Source organism: Anthonomus grandis, chromosome 2, assembly GCF_022605725.1.
Source record: "Anthonomus grandis grandis chromosome 2, icAntGran1.3, whole genome shotgun sequence".
NCBI lineage: Eukaryota > Metazoa > Arthropoda > Insecta > Coleoptera > Curculionidae > Anthonomus > Anthonomus grandis.
This window is the reverse complement of record NC_065547.1, coordinates 12,385,952-12,406,023: the sequence shown is the minus strand read 5'-3', so window position 1 is coordinate 12,406,023 and position 20,072 is coordinate 12,385,952. Positions and strand designations below refer to the sequence as shown.

The 20,072-nt window shown below is 28.9% G+C and overlaps 2 protein-coding genes across 6 annotated transcripts in view; one reads left to right on the top strand and one right to left on the bottom strand.

Moving 5' to 3' along the window:
• The window catches only part of LOC126750535 (limbic system-associated membrane protein-like), a 524,620-nt gene that overhangs the window by 300,299 nt on the left and 204,249 nt on the right, over nt 1–20,072 (bottom strand). The gene's annotated exons all lie outside the window — the stretch shown is intronic.
• Nucleotides 784–4,244, top strand: LOC126750538 (uncharacterized). Of its 2 annotated transcripts, none has more exons than XM_050460183.1 (3): nt 784–941; nt 3,724–3,891; nt 3,958–4,244. In XM_050460183.1, exons 1-3 carry the CDS (start codon nt 884–886, stop codon nt 4,182–4,184), a joined length of 453 nt encoding a protein of 150 aa, XP_050316140.1. In that variant the 5' UTR covers nt 784–883; the 3' UTR covers nt 4,185–4,244. The 2 variants fall into 2 exon arrangements, with proteins under 2 accessions (XP_050316140.1, XP_050316139.1); XM_050460182.1 differs by lacking the exon at nt 784–941 and adding an exon at nt 3,317–3,460.

Sequence of the window (20,072 nt, the reverse complement as noted above, 5' to 3'; positions counted from 1 at the left end):
TCTATGTCAACTATTGTTTTGATACAATTTCGTTGGTTTCCTTGGGAAACCGTATTGGTAAATATTGTGGTTTAGATCCTGGATAATATCGGAGAATATAACTACATCTCTACTATAATAAATTTTAAAATTGAGTTATACTGGTTATTTATATAATTTAACTTGGTGGGTGTTATATAATATTTTATATTGTAATATTTTGTTTATAATTTTTTTTGAACAGTTTTGTTTTTTTTTTTAATCTAATTATATGTTGTGCTGAATCACACTCTAATAAAGCAATTAAAAATAGAAATATTTTATTTATTAGGAAAAAAGAAATAAATTATACAATTATTTAATTTACGTAAAGGTTTTTTTAAAACTGAGTAAACGCGATTAAAAATATACTTCGAAGGCTTTAGAAATACACTTTTTCTTGCCAAAGTACAATTTTTTACAATTACTTTAAAATATGATTTGCGGTCTACTTATATTTAAAAACTACTTTAAATTATGCTAATATAAAATTTGAAAAATTCATATCTTTCTAGAATATATTTTAAAAAAATTAAGTAAGAAAGTGTAGATGTGCCCAAAAAAACATGTATCTTATAACCCCTAAGTGTGCGTATTACCCAATCGAGTTTTCATAATTTTAATTTTATAATTATCAAACTGCATAATCAAACAGATTCCCTTTTGTTCTTCCGCTTAAACGTAGGTTTTTTTTGAGTGCCAATTATTTTGGCGAAAATCGATAGATTCTTACTTTTGTACTTATGTTTTATTTGATTAATAGATAAAAGGCAAGTATCATTAGGAGCTGATATAAATAGCTCTTTATGCAGTTTTAGGCTAGTTACTGAATGCAAGGCAATTGAAAATATTGTTATTCAATAAAATGTCGGTTATGACCATAAATTGGGCGTTGGCTATTGTGGCTTTAGGAGCTTTCACAGGTATGTTTTTTAAATTTTTACATGTTTTTCTAAAAATAATGAATTATGAATAATGAAAGTTATGTTAAAACCGTCTGATCCAAAGGCTTTACTTTTTGTTTTTTTAATTATGTTAAATACCTCATAATTTTTCACTACTCTGAACTGCAAAGAGAAATTTATTTCACTTTTTTATTGGTTGAATAAAAATTTAAAAGTTCATTATCTAAAGGCTTTTTGGTTTGAGATAGTAGAGTTTATAACAAAATTGGTGAATTGATCAACATCATTAAACTGCACCGGAATATCTTTTTTCTTAGACGGAGTTAGTTTATTAAGTTCCTCCCATTTTTCTCGAGTACTGCAATTTTTAAATGTATGCTTATAATTGGCTTTACGTTCCATTCTTATTGAAGCTGTTGTTAAGTTTCTTAATGATTTATAATATTCCCATTTTTATGGACGTTTAGTGCGTTTAAACTGCTGAAGAGCTGCATCTCTTAATTTCTGCATTTTCTTAATATTCTCTGTAATCCAGGGTAGGAAGGGTTTTTTAGGCAATGTAATTATTTTAAGAGGAGCGTGAATATCAAATAGGCTAGTTATAGCGTTGTTAAGAAATACGACTTTTTGATTAACATCAACGATATTGTAAACATTATTAAACAATATCGATTGAAGGTCATTTTTAAATAGGTTATAGTTTATATTTTTAAGATTTCTAGAAATGATAGTTTTTGGTTTATAATTTAATTTGGCCGTTTGTATCTCACAATAGACTACGAAGTGGTCGGAAAAATCAGAACAGATAACACCAGTGCATTCAATTTGGTCATAATTAGTGACTATTAAATCAATTAGCGAACTAGAAGATTTCGTGACTCTGGTTGGCTCCATTATAATTTGTTTTAAATTAAAGGGCTCAAACATCGGAACTAACTTTTTTGTGAAAAGATTATCACATTGCAACATATCAATATTAAAGTCTCCTATACAAAATATGTTGTTATACAAAGAAAACAAGTTAAAAACAATGTCCTCCATTTTGTTTAAAAACTGCTGAATATTCGATCTAGGTGGTCTATAAATTATTCCAATAACAAAATGTTCTTTCTTTATTGTAATTTTTGCCCAGATACATTCTAAAAACTCATGACTCTCAGAAAAGAGAATTTCAGTTTTAAATTGATTTCTAATATAAAGAGCCACACCGCCTTTTTAAGGTATAATTATTTAGTTTTATATTATTATTTGGTATATCTGGACCTAGCCAAGTTTCAGTCACACCAACAATGCCCAAATTATTGTTGAAAATGGTAGTCTTAAACACGTCCAAATACGGAACTAGTGATCTAACATTAATTTGAGAAATACGTAAAGACATATTGTACCTACCCTAAACAATTATTTGAAGTTAGACAGAAAAAAACCAGAAAAAAACTCTCTAGAAAACAACTAAAACTAAGGTTTACTAAACTAAGGCTTATTCTGTTCACAAAAAATATTGTATACCTTTATTTTGCTTGGACTGGAGGTAGAAGTGGTTCTAGTGGCAACAGTTCTGGTAAGAATACGATTTAAAATCGTAGGAGTGCTGTTTATGACGAGGCTCTTTCCTGATTTACCTGAGGTCTTAAGTGGTGATTTGTCCTTTTCAGTATTGACACGGGAAGGTGCACTATTGTTACAAGTTATCCAATATATATATATATATATATTGGATGTATTTTTTTTTAATACGAGTGCCTACTTACGGCCTATATTCTTTTCCCTATCTGGTTAAAACTCTTGTTTAAACTGCTTTTAGTGTCCTATTGCATACATAATTTTATTTTCATAATCTACCCCTAAACATTGCACATTTAGGCGAAATAATTTATTCTGACTATGACTACAGTAAACTCTTGGACAGGACTTTAATTATCCTGAAGAATGACTAATAATTAATACCTTACATGAAAACTGGGGAAACGAAGTGCTGGCAATTATAAATGCATTCAAAAGGATTTAGAAATATACTTTTTTTTACCAACAATGTATTTTTTTACTACTAACTTATAGAAAGAGGTTTGATGGATGCCTGTATTTGGTTTAATTTATGTTGTAAGATCTACTTAAAAGTGTAACGGAAACCAAAAAAACGTGTATTTCAATACCCTAAAATGCAATTTTGATGCCTTCGGTAAAAAAAGATCACTATCGTGCGTATTGCTCAATCATACTTCAATAATTTTAATTTTATCAGGTTTTATGTTCAAATAAATCCCCTTCTGTTTTTCCGCTTAAAGGACAATTATAGATTTTCCTTTTAAACATTACATTATTACGCAAAAATTAATATATTCTGTTGGGCTTATTTGGGATATAGATGAAAAGCTTATAAAAACAATTATCCGTAGTCATTCAGAGGTGATATAAATAGCTATTTATCCAGTTTTGGGCCAGTTGCCTAATGCAATTGAAAATATTATTATTCAATAAAATGTCAGTTATAAACATAAATTGGGCGTTAGCTGTTGTGGCTTTAGGAGCTTTTACAGGTATATTTATTAAATTTTTACATGCTTCTGTCAAGATATTGAAATTTCTGTGGTTAAAAAGCTTTTTTTTATTTGTAATAATTTCCCTGCTTCTATTTTAAAAAAATTTAAGAAGTTTTTTAAAGAGTTATAAAAATAACCTTAAACTTTTAACTTAATTAGAGCATTAAATGTTTAACCTAAATTGCATATATTTTTTAAATTATATATCTTTTTAAATCTGTAAGAAATTTTTAAACAAAACTAATTGTACTAATTTTTAGTTGTAAATGGAACTGTTTTAAACAAATGCTATTCATGTAGTTCATCTGGTGCATGTGACGATGCTGTTGATACTGCAAGGCTAGGCATTTGCCATTTTAATAGTCTTATTAGTTCCGAATTAAATGATACTAATAGGATTTGCTATAAAATTGTGTATGCTGAAAATGGTAAGAGTCCTAACATTATTGCTTGTATATTATATTGTATTATTGCTTAATCGATTTAATTTTAAGGAACTATTGCAACTTTAAGAGGATGTGCATTAAAATCCTCAAAATATTATTCAGATGACGGGAAAAGTGAAATTGAATTTTGTAATAGGAACTTTACAAATGAACATTCAACAAGAAGCTTGACTTCTTGTAATACTTGCGAGAATGAATTATGCAATTCTTCTTATGCAATTGGAGCATCCGTTACAATTGTCATCCTATCTATTTTTAGTTTGTTTTTATTGTGATTTCAATAATTTGTATTATAGCACTTAATAAAATAAATTTTATAACGTATATAAATATAATTTTTTTATCGCACCTGTGAAACCCCTTAAACAAAATTTAGGTATGAAATAGGATTATGGTAAAAATGGACACTTTTTACCTTAAAGTTAATTCGATATAGATACAGAGATAAATGTAAAAATCTAATTAAAAAAATTCCTTAGAAAAGATATCGGGGCGCAGTTGAATGCCCTTTTTATTTTTTTTTTTAATTTTAATTTTATTTAATCAGGTTTTTAGGTTAAATGGATGGCAAGAGAATAAAAACAATACGTAAATAAATATTGCTTATCTCATTAGAATAAACATTAAAAAAACTAATTTTATAATAATTTTGTTAAATAGAAATGGGAGATAACAGCTAATACGTTTTGAGTTTTTGACAAGTTAATTTTGCGATAAATGAAAAAGTATAAATATATATATATATTTATTAATGTTAACTGTGATAAATAATATTTCTTATTTGTATATAGTTTAAAATATTATTGTCACTTTTTAGCATAATATCATTTAGCTATAAAAATTTACTAAAGCTGACTTATGGGCTAACAGTGATATAGCTTAGAATGTTCCATAAGCTTTTTTATCTACAATGTAAGTACATATTTAAGTTTAAATTGCCTTTATTTAAAAAAAAATATTCAGGGTGTCTTAAATGTAAGATATGACGTCATCCATTCTTTTTTTAAATGGCAAGTCTGTTTTTTATTAAATGATTTAGCCCTCCTCATTACGCAATACCTGTTTGTGAGTACCTGGATGATGTATTTCTAGATAGATGGATTGGCAGAAAAGCTTCCTTTGAATAGCCAACCAGATCTCCGGACTTAACACTTTTGGACTTTTTCTTATGGTGTTACTTAAATAGCAAAGTTTTTAAGACCAAACCAGCAAATATTGAAGATTTGAAAAAACGAATAAGACAGCTATCAAATTTAATTAATTTTTCGAATTAGATAATATTTGTTAGATATATTTTCAAAAACATTAAGAAAAAGATTGAAATTTGGCATATGTGTGTAACTTGTTAAACCCTTTTAAAATAGTATTTAAAAAAATTGGGTTGCTTTTAAAAAACAATCTATGATGTCAAATCCCACATTTAAGAACTTTGTATAATTTTTTTTATACTAAAATAAAAGCAATTCGAAATATTAATCGACGTGTCCGAGCATATTTGCGAAAAAAGGAATACTTTTGATTTAGTGAATTTATTCCAAGTTAGAGACTCGCACTGAATAGAAAGTCTGATAGAAAGATTTAGTGCTAGCGCGTCATGAATATTTTTAAAAAATCTTCAATGATTTTGAGTTTTGGAACAATTTTCAAGTTTATTCTAAGCAGTTGAAGCTATTTTAAATTTATTGCTAAGGTAGTATTGCTAGGCTGAAACATTTATAATAATTTTTAAATTTATTCCAGGCATATTAAGTTATTTTAAAATTGTTCTTAAATATATTTTTCTATAAGCAAGATTTTTAAACCAATTTTCAGTTTGACACATTTGTTAATTTTCCTAAATTCTGAACGAATTTACAATTTTTATTTATATGTTTATTTTCTTTATAGTATTTGAATGACATATTTATATTTATAGATTTTGCAAAAAAAAAACATTAAATTTATTTGTGGCATTTTAGAATAAATACTAGGCGGAATTTTTTTATTCATTTGTATTTTATTAATGGAATTTAAAGCAAATTTAAGTGTTTTAATATATTAATTGTTGTCAAATATTTGTAGGATATAATTTAATAAATTACTTAATAAACTTTAAATTTCTCTTTTTTCTAAATTTATTTTAGAAAATTAAAGTAATTTTGTAAATATTTAATATATTAATCAAAATAAAATACCCATAAGGTACAAAATTTACCCTTAATTTATCAAACTCTTATTTTAAATTTTTCCTGACAATTTGAACCCGTTACTTACCGGTTATACAGTATTGACCTATACTTTGAAGGTATTTTTCTTAATCTTTCTACTATTTATATCCAATTATAATTTAAATGAGATTTTTTAAATAGTTTTTAAAATTATTTCAGGAATTTGAGGTCATTTAAATTTTTCCCTATAATTTGAGTATACTTCTTATATACCTACGAATTTTTAGACTAATTTTCAGTTTTATCACGGCTACCTTAAGCTATTTTGTTAATTTTTCTGATTTTTAAATTTTATTCTTGCCCTTAAAGTAATCTTAAATTTTTGCTTATATTATTTGAATAACTTATAGTTTAGATTTTCGAAAAACAAATTTAAATTTAAAAGTAGTAAACAAGTTTGATAAATAGTTTCGAACATATTTAAATTAAACAAAGGTTACATCTGTTTTGCCCCTAAAGGCATTATCAGACCTGATCAACAGCTTCTGCAAATCACATCTTTAAAAAATAGAAAATTTAGGACGTGTACACTACGGACAGATTACTGTTCATACAAACAGACTAGAAATAATACAGGGTATTTCCTAACTACGGTACGAAACTATACAGGGTGAATCGTTAGGTCGTTTTATGAAAAAAAGTTCCTATGAACGTATGTCGGGAGTTGCTTTGTTTCTTAGATACAGGGCGATGAAGGTTCAAAAAAATAAGGGTATTTTAAAAATACTATAACTATCCTTAAACCGATTTTGTTGAAATTTGATGCAGTAATTTAAAATTATAAGACGCTTATTTAGCTGTAACTAGATTGAAATTATTAGATACAGTGGCGTGTCAGTGGGCACCACATGCTTATTGTTGAGAAAAAAACAAAGCCAATAATTGTTTTGCGCCTTTTTATTTATTTTTGTATTTAAGCAACTAAAAATACAACTTTTTCGTATCTTATATTATCTTCATATCTGGCTTTGTTTTCGAAAATAAAATTTAAAGTATCTTTAACTCATTCTAAAAATTATCCATGAACGACAACATAAAATGAAAACCAATTAATTCGATAAACAAATTCGACCTTAAAGTAAATGAGCAAAATGCCCATCTTCTGATAAAATACATGACTGCAAACGATTTGTCCTTGAGTGTCTGACATGCTCAAAAATACCTGGAGTATCCCTTATGATATTGCAATTGACAATTATCCGATTCCTTAAGTCATTCACATCTAGAACAGGAGTTTTATAAACAAGAGCCTTCAGATGGCTCCATAAATAGTAATCCAGGGGATTCATATCAGGACTGCGAGCCGGCCAATTTTGAGGTCCTGCACGTCCAATCCAGCAATTAGGGTAGATGACGTCGAGATGCTGACGAGCAAGAATACTGAAATGAGCTGTAGCCTCGTCGTGCATAAACCACATGTTGACTCTTACTTGTAAGGGTACTTCTTCTAATAAAGTGGGTAAATGGTGTTGCAAGAAATCCATGTAGGATTCACCTGTTAATCTTGCCGGTAAAAAAATTGGCCAATTAGGTAGTCACCAATAATTCCTATCCAAACGTTCAGCGAAAATTGTTGCTGAAAATGAGTTTCTCTAATAACGTGGGGATTTTCGTCGGCCCAAAAATGATCATTGTGGAAGTTCATAATAGCATCTCTTGAAAAATTTGCCTCGTCCGTAAATAAAATATTTGGTAGGAAATTATTATTGTGTGTCATCGAATGAATCAATCACCTGCAAAACATTAATCTTGGATGAAAATCCCGAGGCAGTAGAGCTTGTACACGCTGTATGTGATATGGATGCAGGAGGTTTCTTTTTAGAACTTTCCAAACGGTTTTTGAACTGACTTCAAGCTGCAGTGCAATCTTCCTGATACTATTGGAAGGATCTTCTTCTATCGCATCAAGTATAGCTTCTTCCAGTTCAGGCGTTGTTATAGTTTCTGGTCTTTCACCATCCATATTTTTATTAAAACTCCCAGTTTCACATAATCTTGCATGTAGTTTTCTAAATGTTTTTGAACATGGAATTACTCTGTTAGGATATCTGTTCTGGTAAATTCTTCGTGCTTCTTCTGCATTTCCATTTGCTAATTCATAAATAAAGTGCATGTCGGTCATTTCATGGTTAGTAAAACTATTCATGATGGAGTAATGAATCACTGCTAATTGACAGCTGAATTTTACTTATAGCAACTCTATCATAACGGAAAGTTGGCTTTCAGAAAATATTTTAGATAAAGAGATCGTAATAGTAGGATATAACTTTTTGCGACTGGACAGGAAAACTAGAGGTGGGGGAGTTGGCGTTTACGTGAGGTCAAGTTTAAGGGTCCATAAGGTGGAATTGGTGGAACAAGTAGAAATTTTTGAGCAACAATGGTTTATTTTACAAATAAACAAACTTAAATTAGGATTTAGGGTTTTTTATCGTCCGCCTCAGTTTAATGTCCTTAGGGCGTTAGAGCATTTAGACACCTCGGTTTCAAACATTCTTCCCATGGTAGATGAAACAATAATAATGGGTGATCTCAACATTAACCTTCTAGAATATAAATCTGTTAATGAACAATTTGATTTTCTCTTGGACTCATTTAATTTTAAGCAAGTAGCAATGAATCCCACTAGGTTTTCAAGGGAAAAAGCTAGCTTAATTGATGTCATAATTCTGTCAAATGAAAATCTACTAATGGGTAATGTTGAACATAGAGATATGCATGAGCACTCTGACCATCAACTTATTTATTGCACTCTTGCAATTAATGCTCCAAAGATTTCCCCAAAGTTTGTTACGTTTAGAAATTTTAAGAGCTTCGACAGGGCAGCTTTTGATCTTGATCTTAACGCCGCAAATTGGGGTAAGGTGTTTAGTTTTGCGGAAATAGATGATAAGGTCCAGTGTTTTACACATATTCTTACACAACTTTTTAATAAGCATGAACCTTTCACCACGGTTAGGGTAACAAAGCCGAAAGCACCTTGGTTTACAGATACTCTAAAGGAAATGAAAAAATACAGAAATTCTCTACTTTCAAAATATAAAAAAAACAAACATCCTGGCGATTGGGAATCCTATAAAAATGTGCGTAGCATGTTTACAACTGCAGTCAGAAACGAAAAAAGGGGATATATAAATTTTCTGCATAGAGACAAGAATAAAAAACCCTCTGGAACGGTTTGGCCAATCTTAATATCTATAGTAAGACAAAAGGCACTTCTACATCAAATCTACCAGATAGCCTAAAAGATCCGGAAGCAATTAACCAGTGTTTTGTTGGTTTTGTTGAGTCGGTACGTCAGGTATCCACGCCAGTTTCAGCGGAGACCATTCGGGAATACCTGAGTAGAAGAGCCACGGATCAAAGGTTCGATCTGGAGCTGGTGGATACTGGAGGAGTATATGAAGCTATTTCGCAAATAAAATCAAATGCCAGTGGCATTGATAAAATATCATTAGAAATGGTTAAGATGTGCTGTCCTCGTGTCATTCCGGTGCTCATATTTTTAATACTTGCATCGAGATAGGTAAATTTCCCTCTTTGTGGAAAAAGGCAATAGTGTTGCCGCTACCTAAGGTCTCTAACCCGGATGGCTTTTCTGACTTAAGACCAATAAGCCTACTTTCTGTATTGTCCAAGATTTTTGAGAAACTCATATACAACCAGATGATTGAATATATCGTGAAAAATAATTTGCTCTCGGAAACGCAATCGGGGTTTCGCCGTGGCTTTAATACTGCTTCAGCCCTTCTTGGAGTCTTGGATGATATTATTGATGCTTGGGATAAGGGTGAGACGACAGCTTTGGTTCTGTTAGATTTCAGCAAGGCATTCGATACTCTACATCATAACTTACTTTTAGCGAAGCTCTCCTATTACGGATTCTTACCGAAAGCTGTGCGTTTTTGCAGTAATTATCTTACAAATAGATCCCAGATAACAAGAGTGGAAGACTCGTTCTCTGAGCCAGCCGATTTAAAAAGAGGTGTTCCCCAGGGATCCATTCTGGGCCCTTTGCTGTTTATACTTTATATAAATGACCTAAAAAATAAAATTCGCGACTGTCGTATGGCTCAATACTGTGATGATACACAAATTTATAAACAGTTTACTAAGAATAACGTTGATGAATCTATGCAATCATTGGGTCAGTGCTTAGATACAATTCACCATTATTCAGGAAAGAGTGGTTTAAAATTAAACCCAAAAAAATCGGCTGTAATTTACATTGGCCCCTTGGCATCATGGTCTCGTATGAACTGTGATCTTGTGATAGATAGTGAAAAAATTCTGAATTTAAAAGAACACAAAAACTTAGGTGTAACTTTTGATACAAATTTAAGGTTTAAAACACAAGTATCTAAAGTAGTTCAAAGAGCATACATGTCCCTGAGAAATTTGTATAAAAGTAAGGATCTATTAAGTATTACACTAAAAAGGCAGCTTTGTGAAGCTCTGATTTTATCACATTGTAATTACTCTAATTTTGTTTATGGATCCTGTCTTGATGCTTCTAGTAGGTACAAACTGCAAAAAATACAGAACTCTTGCATTCGCTTTGTTTATGGGTTGAGAGGAAGGGATCATGTAACTTGCAAGCTAAAAGAATTGAAGTGGCTTAATGTGCAAAATAGAGAAAAACTTCATTACTGCAGTTTCCTATTCAAACTTTTAAAAAACAATAGTCCCTCCTACTTACGAAATAAACTTAAAACAGGAACTACCAGACATAATCGAACAACACGCACGGTTTTAAAATTTGATATCCCCCGACATAGCACTGCGATTTTTCAAAGATCATTTTCTTTCTGTGCTTCAAAGCTAATAAATTAATATATTATTAGTCACTGTACTGATAAGTCTTTCCAATCCTTTAAAAACAACCTAAAAAAGATATTGACTGAAAGCCAACAATAAATATCGAGAAAAATAGCAATAATATAAAATAATAACTTAGAATTAAACAGTCAACTGGATAATTTTATTTCAACTTTTTTTGGGATTGTTTTTTTTTTTTTTTTAATTTCATTTCTATTGTTCTATTTAATTTTTTTAATAAGTATTTGTATTGTTAAATCGGTCATGCATATATATAGTATTATGATGTCAAGTAGTCGTTAAGCTGTGAAATTTGTATTTTTCTTTGTAAGTTATAGTTAATTTTTTTTGTCTTCTGTATATTTTAACATTTTCTATTAGTAACTACTTAATAATTATGTGTTTTTGTGATAGTAATAATATTATTGTAATATTTATGTGTACTCGGTTAAGTTAACAGCATGCTGCCCTTCGCCGAGTATAAAATAAAGGCCTTTTTATTTATTTATTTATTTATTTATTTATTTATCACTGTCAGCTGGTCTCTAAAGCAGGTAGGTACAAAGGAGGTACTTGAATGGACTTGCCAATTATTTGTCATAAGAAGCAATGTATTTGTTATTTTGTTGTATTTCAAAAATCTGATAATAAAAATCGTAGAAGTTGAATGTTTATTATCATAGTAAACAAGACACAAGAGACCAAAAAGTCGTGCATTGGAGGATGGACATTTTGCTCATGTACTTTAAGGTCAAAATTGTTTATCGAATTAATTGGTTTTTATTTCATGTTGTCGTCCATGGATAATTTTTAGAATGAGTTAAAGATACTTTAAATTTTTTTTCTCAAAAACAAAGCCAGATATGAAGATAATAAGATAAGATACGAAAAAGTTGTATTTTTAGTTGGTTAAATACAGAAATAAATAAAAAGCTATAAAACAATTAATTATTGGCCTTGTTTTTTTCTCAACAATAAGCATGTGGTGCCCACTGACACGCCACTGGACCTAATAATTTCAATCTAGTTACAGCTAAATAAGCGTCTTATAACTTCAAATACCTGCATCAATAAAGATAGTTATAGTATTTTTAAAATACCGTTATTTTTTTGAACCTTCATCGCCCTATATCTCAAAAACAAAGCAACTCCCGACATACGTTCATAGGAACTTTTTTTCATAAAACGACCTAACGATTCACCCTGTATAGTTTCGTACCGTAGTTAGAAAACACCCTGTATATTTTTTTAAGATGTAATTTTCAAAAACTGTTGATTAGGTGTGATAGTAGATAGAGGTAGTGCTTTTAGAGGCAAAATACGTGTAACTCATTTTTTACACACAGAGGCTATTTATATTTCTTCACAGTCATTTTAGACTAAACTTTTAGTTTTTTTTTTTAATTTAAATTTGCTTCAGACTTTTTAGGCAGTACCTTTGGGCTACCATTTTAGACTTTTTTTCAGAACTTTGAAGCAAATTCTCATATTCGTATAATTTAATGTATATTTTAATTGGCGTGTAGTACCTGGAATAAAAAGTTTAATTTTTAATTATGAAAATCTATATTTTTCAGGTATTCACAAACTCTACATTAAACAATATGTTTCAATTTTTTTGTATGAGATTTCTATATTTTATTTCTATTGAATATCAAAGACATTTTTAATCTCTTCATCAATCAAAATATTAAAAGCCCCCTGTTATAGTAGAAAAAATTGACATTTCTTATATGCGTCAGATTTTTGGTCTTCATTGGGTCTGGGTATTTGAAGTCAATTCTTATACTCATTCACTGCAGACCTTGGAGTAATTTAAAATCTTTTTTTTAATAATTGAAGCCAATTCTTACATATTGGTGTAAAATACCTGGTAGATATAATAATAACTACCAAGTCAACAAAGAAAAAAGCAATGTTGGTACTTTTAAGATCCCTAAGTTAACTAATATCTTATAAGATTTAGTTTACTTATCAAACTTTATATTTTCTAGGTATTTTACGCAATATGGAATAATATGTTTTAAATTTTTGTACTAAATTTCGACTTGACCAATTTTACTAACCTTTGTGTTTCTTTAAAATTCAGTAAGCTTAACAGGTTTTCATACTAAAATATGTCCTCCGATATACCCACCCCAAAAAGGTTAAACCTTAAAATAAAATAGCTGTTAGACTGTGAAAACTAACACCAAACCAACATGGTAAAGGTCACATTCTATCGAAAAACGAGGCCCAAAACATTAAAAGCCGTAGCGAATGTCGGGTTCCCGAGGGAATTATGGGGAAAGGGGGGGCCCGCGTCGATGACAAACAAGTCCCGAGGCAACTGCTCGACTCTCCCTTCTCACCGTACTGCCTCCTCTCGGTAATTTAAGACCGTCGATTAATTGAAAACGTATTTCGTAATTAACTTTTGTTTGCACATTATTAATTGAATGGCCGGTCCCACGGGATACCTGAAGTTGCTGTAGGTGAAGGGAGAAAAAGAAAGATGTTATGTTAGTTTTTTAACATAACAAGGATCGTTTTGTTGAAGATTGTGCAGTGTTCTAATGGATATTATTTTAGCTATTAAGCTCTTTCGACTGCTTAATTTGGTAAACGAATTTTTACAAAAACTATCTCAGAAACACTATTTTAAGTGTGATTTATGAAAAAATGTGCATAACTTAAATGGACATAAATATATAAATAATACTTTGATAATAATAATACATAAATTTTTAAGTATGTCTAAGCGTGCTGTAGGTCCAGGACGGAAAGGATGATATCATGTTTTTTTCTTGCCATTATAGGGAATATTATGTTTCAAAAATTGAATGTTTTGGTTCTTGTGAGGGAAAATATTGATAGTATTTTCGGGATTAGGCTCTTTCGACTGCTTAATTGATGAACATACTTTTACGAAAACTGTCTCAGGAACACCATTTTAAGTGAGATTTTTGAAAAATTGTGCATAACTTAAATGGACACGATACCCAAACTTTTAGGTAATTCTGAAGTTGCTTTATGTGGGAGAGGGAATAGATGATATTAAATTATTTTTTTGGGATTATAAAGAAAATTATGTTGGAAAATTTAAATGTTTAGGTTCTTACGAGGGAAAATTGACTTTTTAATTTGATAAACGAACTTTTACGAAAACTGTCTCAGGAACTGAAGTGGGATTTATGAAAAATTGTTATAAATAAATAATAATTAACTTTAATAATGACGTTTATTATTTACCATGGCATAAACATACAATATAAACTTACAAGTGTATTTATTGAGGTAAATAAAAGCCAATGTATGAGAATTAATTTGATAACTAATAAACTAAATTACTACTATATTTAAGTAGTTCAAGATTTGGTACAGATTACAACAATACAATAATTAAATAAGGGAGAATATATCTAATACTAGCCATTCAATTACAATTTATAAGCAATAAAAATAAAAACAAATCTTCTAGCTTTAATATGCATGTTACTGATTATGTAATCAATTTTTTTTATTTTTGTTTTAAATCTATAAATGAAATTGAAAATATCATTTATATTGGATGATTATTAGCGCATTAATTATTGATTTTTGTGTTTGAGAATAGCTAAAGATTTATTTCTTATATTTAAGTGATAAATGTCTGTCTGAAATCTAATATGTAATAAGTAGGGAGAACGATTAAACATAGAGAATAACAATACATTTTTTCAGGTTTAATTTTAATATATATTTACTGGAGACCTATTGAGGAAAGCATGTTGTATTAATAATAAAATGGAGTGGCCATACTATCTTGGGATCCCCCATTAAGAACTAAAGACATCTTGAAAAAATTGCATGAGACCTTTTACTTGAAAGAAATGACTTTATTAAAGATGTAGCATAATCCTATATAGTGCAGTATCGCTACCGATATTTGAGGATTTAAAAAATCAAAAAGTTTAATAAAATCTAGCAATACCAAAGTAGTGATCTTGTTATTATCTCGGGTACGAAAAATTTTATCAATAATATCCGCTTCTGCTGTTGCGCAACTATATCCACTTCGAAAATCGGATTGCTTAATTAGTAGTGTTGAATACGCGTTCTAATACATTTTTCTGGACATGTAGTACGTTTAAATTGATGCATTTTTTAATTTTTGTATTTTCCCAATATTCTCGGTAATCCAAAGTAAGAACGGTTTTTTAAATAAATTAATTGTTTTAAGAGGAGCATGAATATCAAATAGGCTAGTTATAGTGTTGTTAAGAGATACGACTATTTGATTAACACTTTGTCAAAATTAACAATTGGTCATAATTAGTGACTATTTAATCAAGGAAACTAGAAAAATTGATGACTCTGGTTAACTTCATTATAATTTGTTTCAAATTGAAGGGCTCACACATCAAAACTAACCGTTTTATTAGTGTTTAGGAGAGGAAAGGCACGATTTGTTATTTTCTCATTATAGGGAAAGTTTTGGTTGTCATAAGGGAACATATTCATAATATTTAAGTGATTAAGTTCTTTTATTTTTTATTTTTATCTTTGACAAAAACTGTCTAATGAAAATTATTTTAAGTAGGAACTATAACAATTTATGCATGACTTTAATCGAGACGATACCTAAATTTTTAGGTAATTTTGAAGTTGCTTTAGGTGGAGAAGGCAAGGGATGATGTTATGTTTTTTTTCCATTATAGGGAAAGTTATAGTTTAGGTTTTATGAGGGAAAATATTTTAGCGATTATAAACTTTTTTGATAAACGATTATGACTTATTTGATAAACGAGCTCTTACAAAAACTGTCTCGGCTATACTATTTTAAGTGGGATTTATAAAAAATTATGCATAACTTAAATGGAGACGATACTTTTCTGACTAATTCTGACGTTGCTGTAGGTGGGGCGAGGGAAGGGATGATGTTATGTTATTTTTTTGCCATTATAGGGAAAGTTATATTAATAAATTTAAGTGTGTTAATGTTTATGTCCTTATGAGGGAAAATATGGATATAATTTTAACAAACTTTTATGAAAACTGTCTCAGGAAAACTATTTTAAGTGGGTATAAACCCAAAAATCTCATCCGTTTATAGCAAAGAGACCAACATACCATAATTGTCGAAAACAACAAAAAATACAGTTGTTTTACAACATATAGATACTATATATTATATAGATACATATGGATACTATTATAGTTACACGTGTTTCGCTCTAGATAAAGCATCATCAGGCCTTAAGTTAAAAAATCAGCCAACAAACATATTAAAATTATAATTATAAAAAAGTTGCTCAAAATTTTAAAAAGTAGGATTCAATAACTTAGACTTATCGAGAAACTGATAATAAACTACTTAAATATTATCATAATACGTATTATCAAAGTACCTGTGTTTAACAGTCAATGTTTTTGAAATTTAGTATTTTAGATAGTTTTTTTTAAGGACAGATTAGAGATTAGTTCTACAAACAGTTTAAATAAATTAGGAATTGCAGTTAATTGACATAAAGCTACCATTAGGTTAAAGTTTGATAACTTTAGGAAAGATCAAATAAAATTGAGCCAATATTATTTTTAGTTTTATGAAATATTGTTAAATTTGTTAAAAAAGAAATATACCTCTGCCAAGGACAGCATATATCACCTTAAACTTAAGTATAATCTTTATACCCAAGCAACACACGATGGTTAAATTAACGTTTACTTTTGGTTTACAACAGATGTACATTGTTTATTTATTATTAATTCAAAAAATTTAAACGTTTAGGTATGGTATGTTGTATACTATTTAAAGATGTTTATAAAATGCTTTTAATGGAATGAGATTTTTTTTAAATATCTGTACTACAAATGTAATTTCTTTCTTCTAATTTTTAGATGTATTTTATGCATCAGGAGGGATTTTTTGACATACAGAAAAACAACATAATTTTTACCAGTGGCGTCTATAAAGGATTTATTGTAAATATAATTTAATAAAAAAAATTGATAACTGCATTTTTCTGAAATAAATTTTATTCTTTAAAGCCTTGTTTAGTTTTCAGCAAACTTGTATTCTTGATTCATACACATTAATGCATTTCCTATTTTTTTGAGATTTCTCTATGTATGATATTCCATTATTACACTATTAGTTATATACGCGTATTAAAAGTATATCCTATCCTACATAGTGGCAGATATGTGATATCGGGCTCATTTTATCATATATTTGAGGTGTAGTAATCGAGTGTAAAAACTAGCTATATAAATCCCTTTTAAATTTTTTTAAATGCTAAAATTTTGCCCTTGTGTAAACAGAAACGTATTTTATATATTCTAGAGTTTAATAAAAGCGTTGACCATATACTGTTGATAAATATACCAATAGTTTTATATATAACTTAAAAACTGTTTTTTTTTGAACCTAGATTATGATTTTTTTCAAAATTTAATGAGTTTTTTTAAAATACTAAATTTTCACTTCTTTGCGATAAAAAATGGGACAATTAGTGCAAATTTCATAGCGATACACCTTGCTTTCGGGAAATAAAACAGGATTTTTTTAAGTTTTACTCGAAAACCTTATAACCCTAAGGCGATGAAAGTATAGATTCAAAAACTATAAATTTTTTTATGACCTTTATTTTTCTTAAGAAGCATTTTTTCTCGGCAATTATTTGCGGCTTTTTTTATTAACCCTACTCTTAGCCCCTCACCAGCCCCACAAAACTTACCAGTAAAATTTTTTCTAAAAATCATGGTTTTCCAAAATACTACGGGTGAAAAACCGCTGGTTTCGTCATTAATACTTAATTTAATAACACAATTTGTTTATTTAATTCTAATTTTGATATAATTATACATATGTATAATAATATATATTTAATACAAAAAAAGTTCTATTTAATTGGGTGTTATAGACGAAAAACGGTGATTTTTCAAAAGTATTTATTACACGGCAAATGCTTGGGGTGGGTGGGGGGGTAAGGGCTGTGTTGATAAAAAACAGTGTTTTAGCAGAAGACATATATTTTATATTTAATTAACAACACTGTTTACTAAAATTTGATATGAATTTATATATAAAAATTTAGTATAAAACTGCGTTAATTGAATGGATCCTATAGACGAAAAACAGTGATTGTTCAGAGAAATTTCATCAAACATTTGAAGTGTAGTAATCAAGTTTAAGAACTAGATATGTTAAACCCGTGTGATTTTTTTAAATGCCGAAATTTTCCCCCTTTTAATAAATATACCTTGGTTATATACCATTGATAAATATACCAAAACCAAAAATTTACTAAAAAAATCGTTGAATAAATATATATTTAACGATAATAATATATGATGCGTAATATGATGACGATAATAATAATGCGATAACGATAATAATATATGATGCTTGGGTATTGAGGTAGACCTACTTACATGAGAACCTTTAGTTCTAAAGGCCAAAAGTATTTTGCAGACTACAAAAATCAGATATAAGAACATTATACGAACTAAAATTATATTATTTTTCAATTCAAGGTATGTAAATATATTAAATAATACCATCAATAAACTTCGTTAAAAACTAAAATAAAAAGTAACGATATTGTCAAAAGTAGATAAGGACAACTGCTTAGAAATTTTAGGAAGAAATTACTATATTTAAAAGATATTGGATGTTTTGGATAGAGAGGATTTCATGACACTTAATCGTATTTTACGAAAGTAAAATATATATTAAAAAGGTGTAGCTTAACTCCTGAGTTCTTTAACACTAAAAAAGAAAAACTGTACTCTATGAATCTAGAACTCCGCTCTTATATAGTCTTCCAATATTCCAATTAGGCCAGTAGTTTTTTTATTAACTCTCTACGCTACACTTTTTCCTCTTGGTTAAATAGCGTTAAAGCGAGTATCTTTAAAAGTGGTTATTTGACTAAAAATTGTATCAGTACTAAAGTACATGAATGCCCTAAAAATACAAAGGTTGACCTTCTGGACAAACTAGAAATTAAAAGAGAATATTCTTAGGTGTGTAAATAACGTGTTTACTTTCGAGACAAATCTCATTAATATAATATTTTTTTTTATCGTAGTCTCTACAATTATATAATCGAAATCTTTACATTTCGTTTAATAATTATGATAACATTTAAATGATTTAGTATCAGTATCTAGGTTTTACACGCGTACTTCTAATCTAATTTGTACTCGGTTTAATTCTCGATGAATCCATGTTAGTAAATTCAACTATTTTTATACAAATATTTTAGTTGAAAACTAACAAAATTAAAACTACTTAAACGCCCATATATTACCACAGGAAATTTCACTATGGAGATAATAGTTTTTGTTAAGCTCAATATTAATCAATCAAGTTTATTAATTGCAAAGATACTGATAAAACTAAATCGTTTTCGAGAGGTATCGTACTTACGGAATTATTGAAAGTTTTGAAATCGATCCTACCATATAGATGCAAAGGCCGTTTCGAAATTTAATTTATCTCTGAAACTATTTCAATATGGTTATTGGAGAAATAGTTGTAAGAATTCTTGTATCTTGACTGAAAATCATGCAATCATACGTAAGTAATTTTGAATTTGTAACTAATAAATTGTCAAGGTTTTGTATTGTCAGCTCTTAGATTAACATAATAATAGTTTTCCATGAATTTTTTAAATAATTTGTCGATAAAATTATTTTGATTTACTATCATTGTTATAAATTAGGATTTAAAATTGGATTGAATGTCATTAAATCATCTTTAAAAATAACAAAAGTTAGAAACAAAAAAAGAATAAGTGAACTTAAAGGTAAAAGAATAATTAAAGAGAAATTGATATGCATTTAAAAAATGCGGAGAATCAACGGGTTAGAGAGTTGAAAATTAGCATTACTGGATGTATATTTTAGGTCCTGATGGAAACATTCAAAATTGAAGAACTGATATGCCAAAAAAATAAAAATTCTAAGACTTACCTTTCTCTTTTAGGATTTAACATTTCTCAGGACCGAAAAAGTGCTGGTGATTTTAAGAAAGTCCTTAATCTGTTTCTTGCCTTCGGCATATGACGTCATATCGTTCAGATATAACGTCAAGAGATAGGTCTATCTTTTAAGGTTATTACCAAAAATGTAACTGTAGGTATCTATTTTCAATTTTGCTAGTCTTGCATG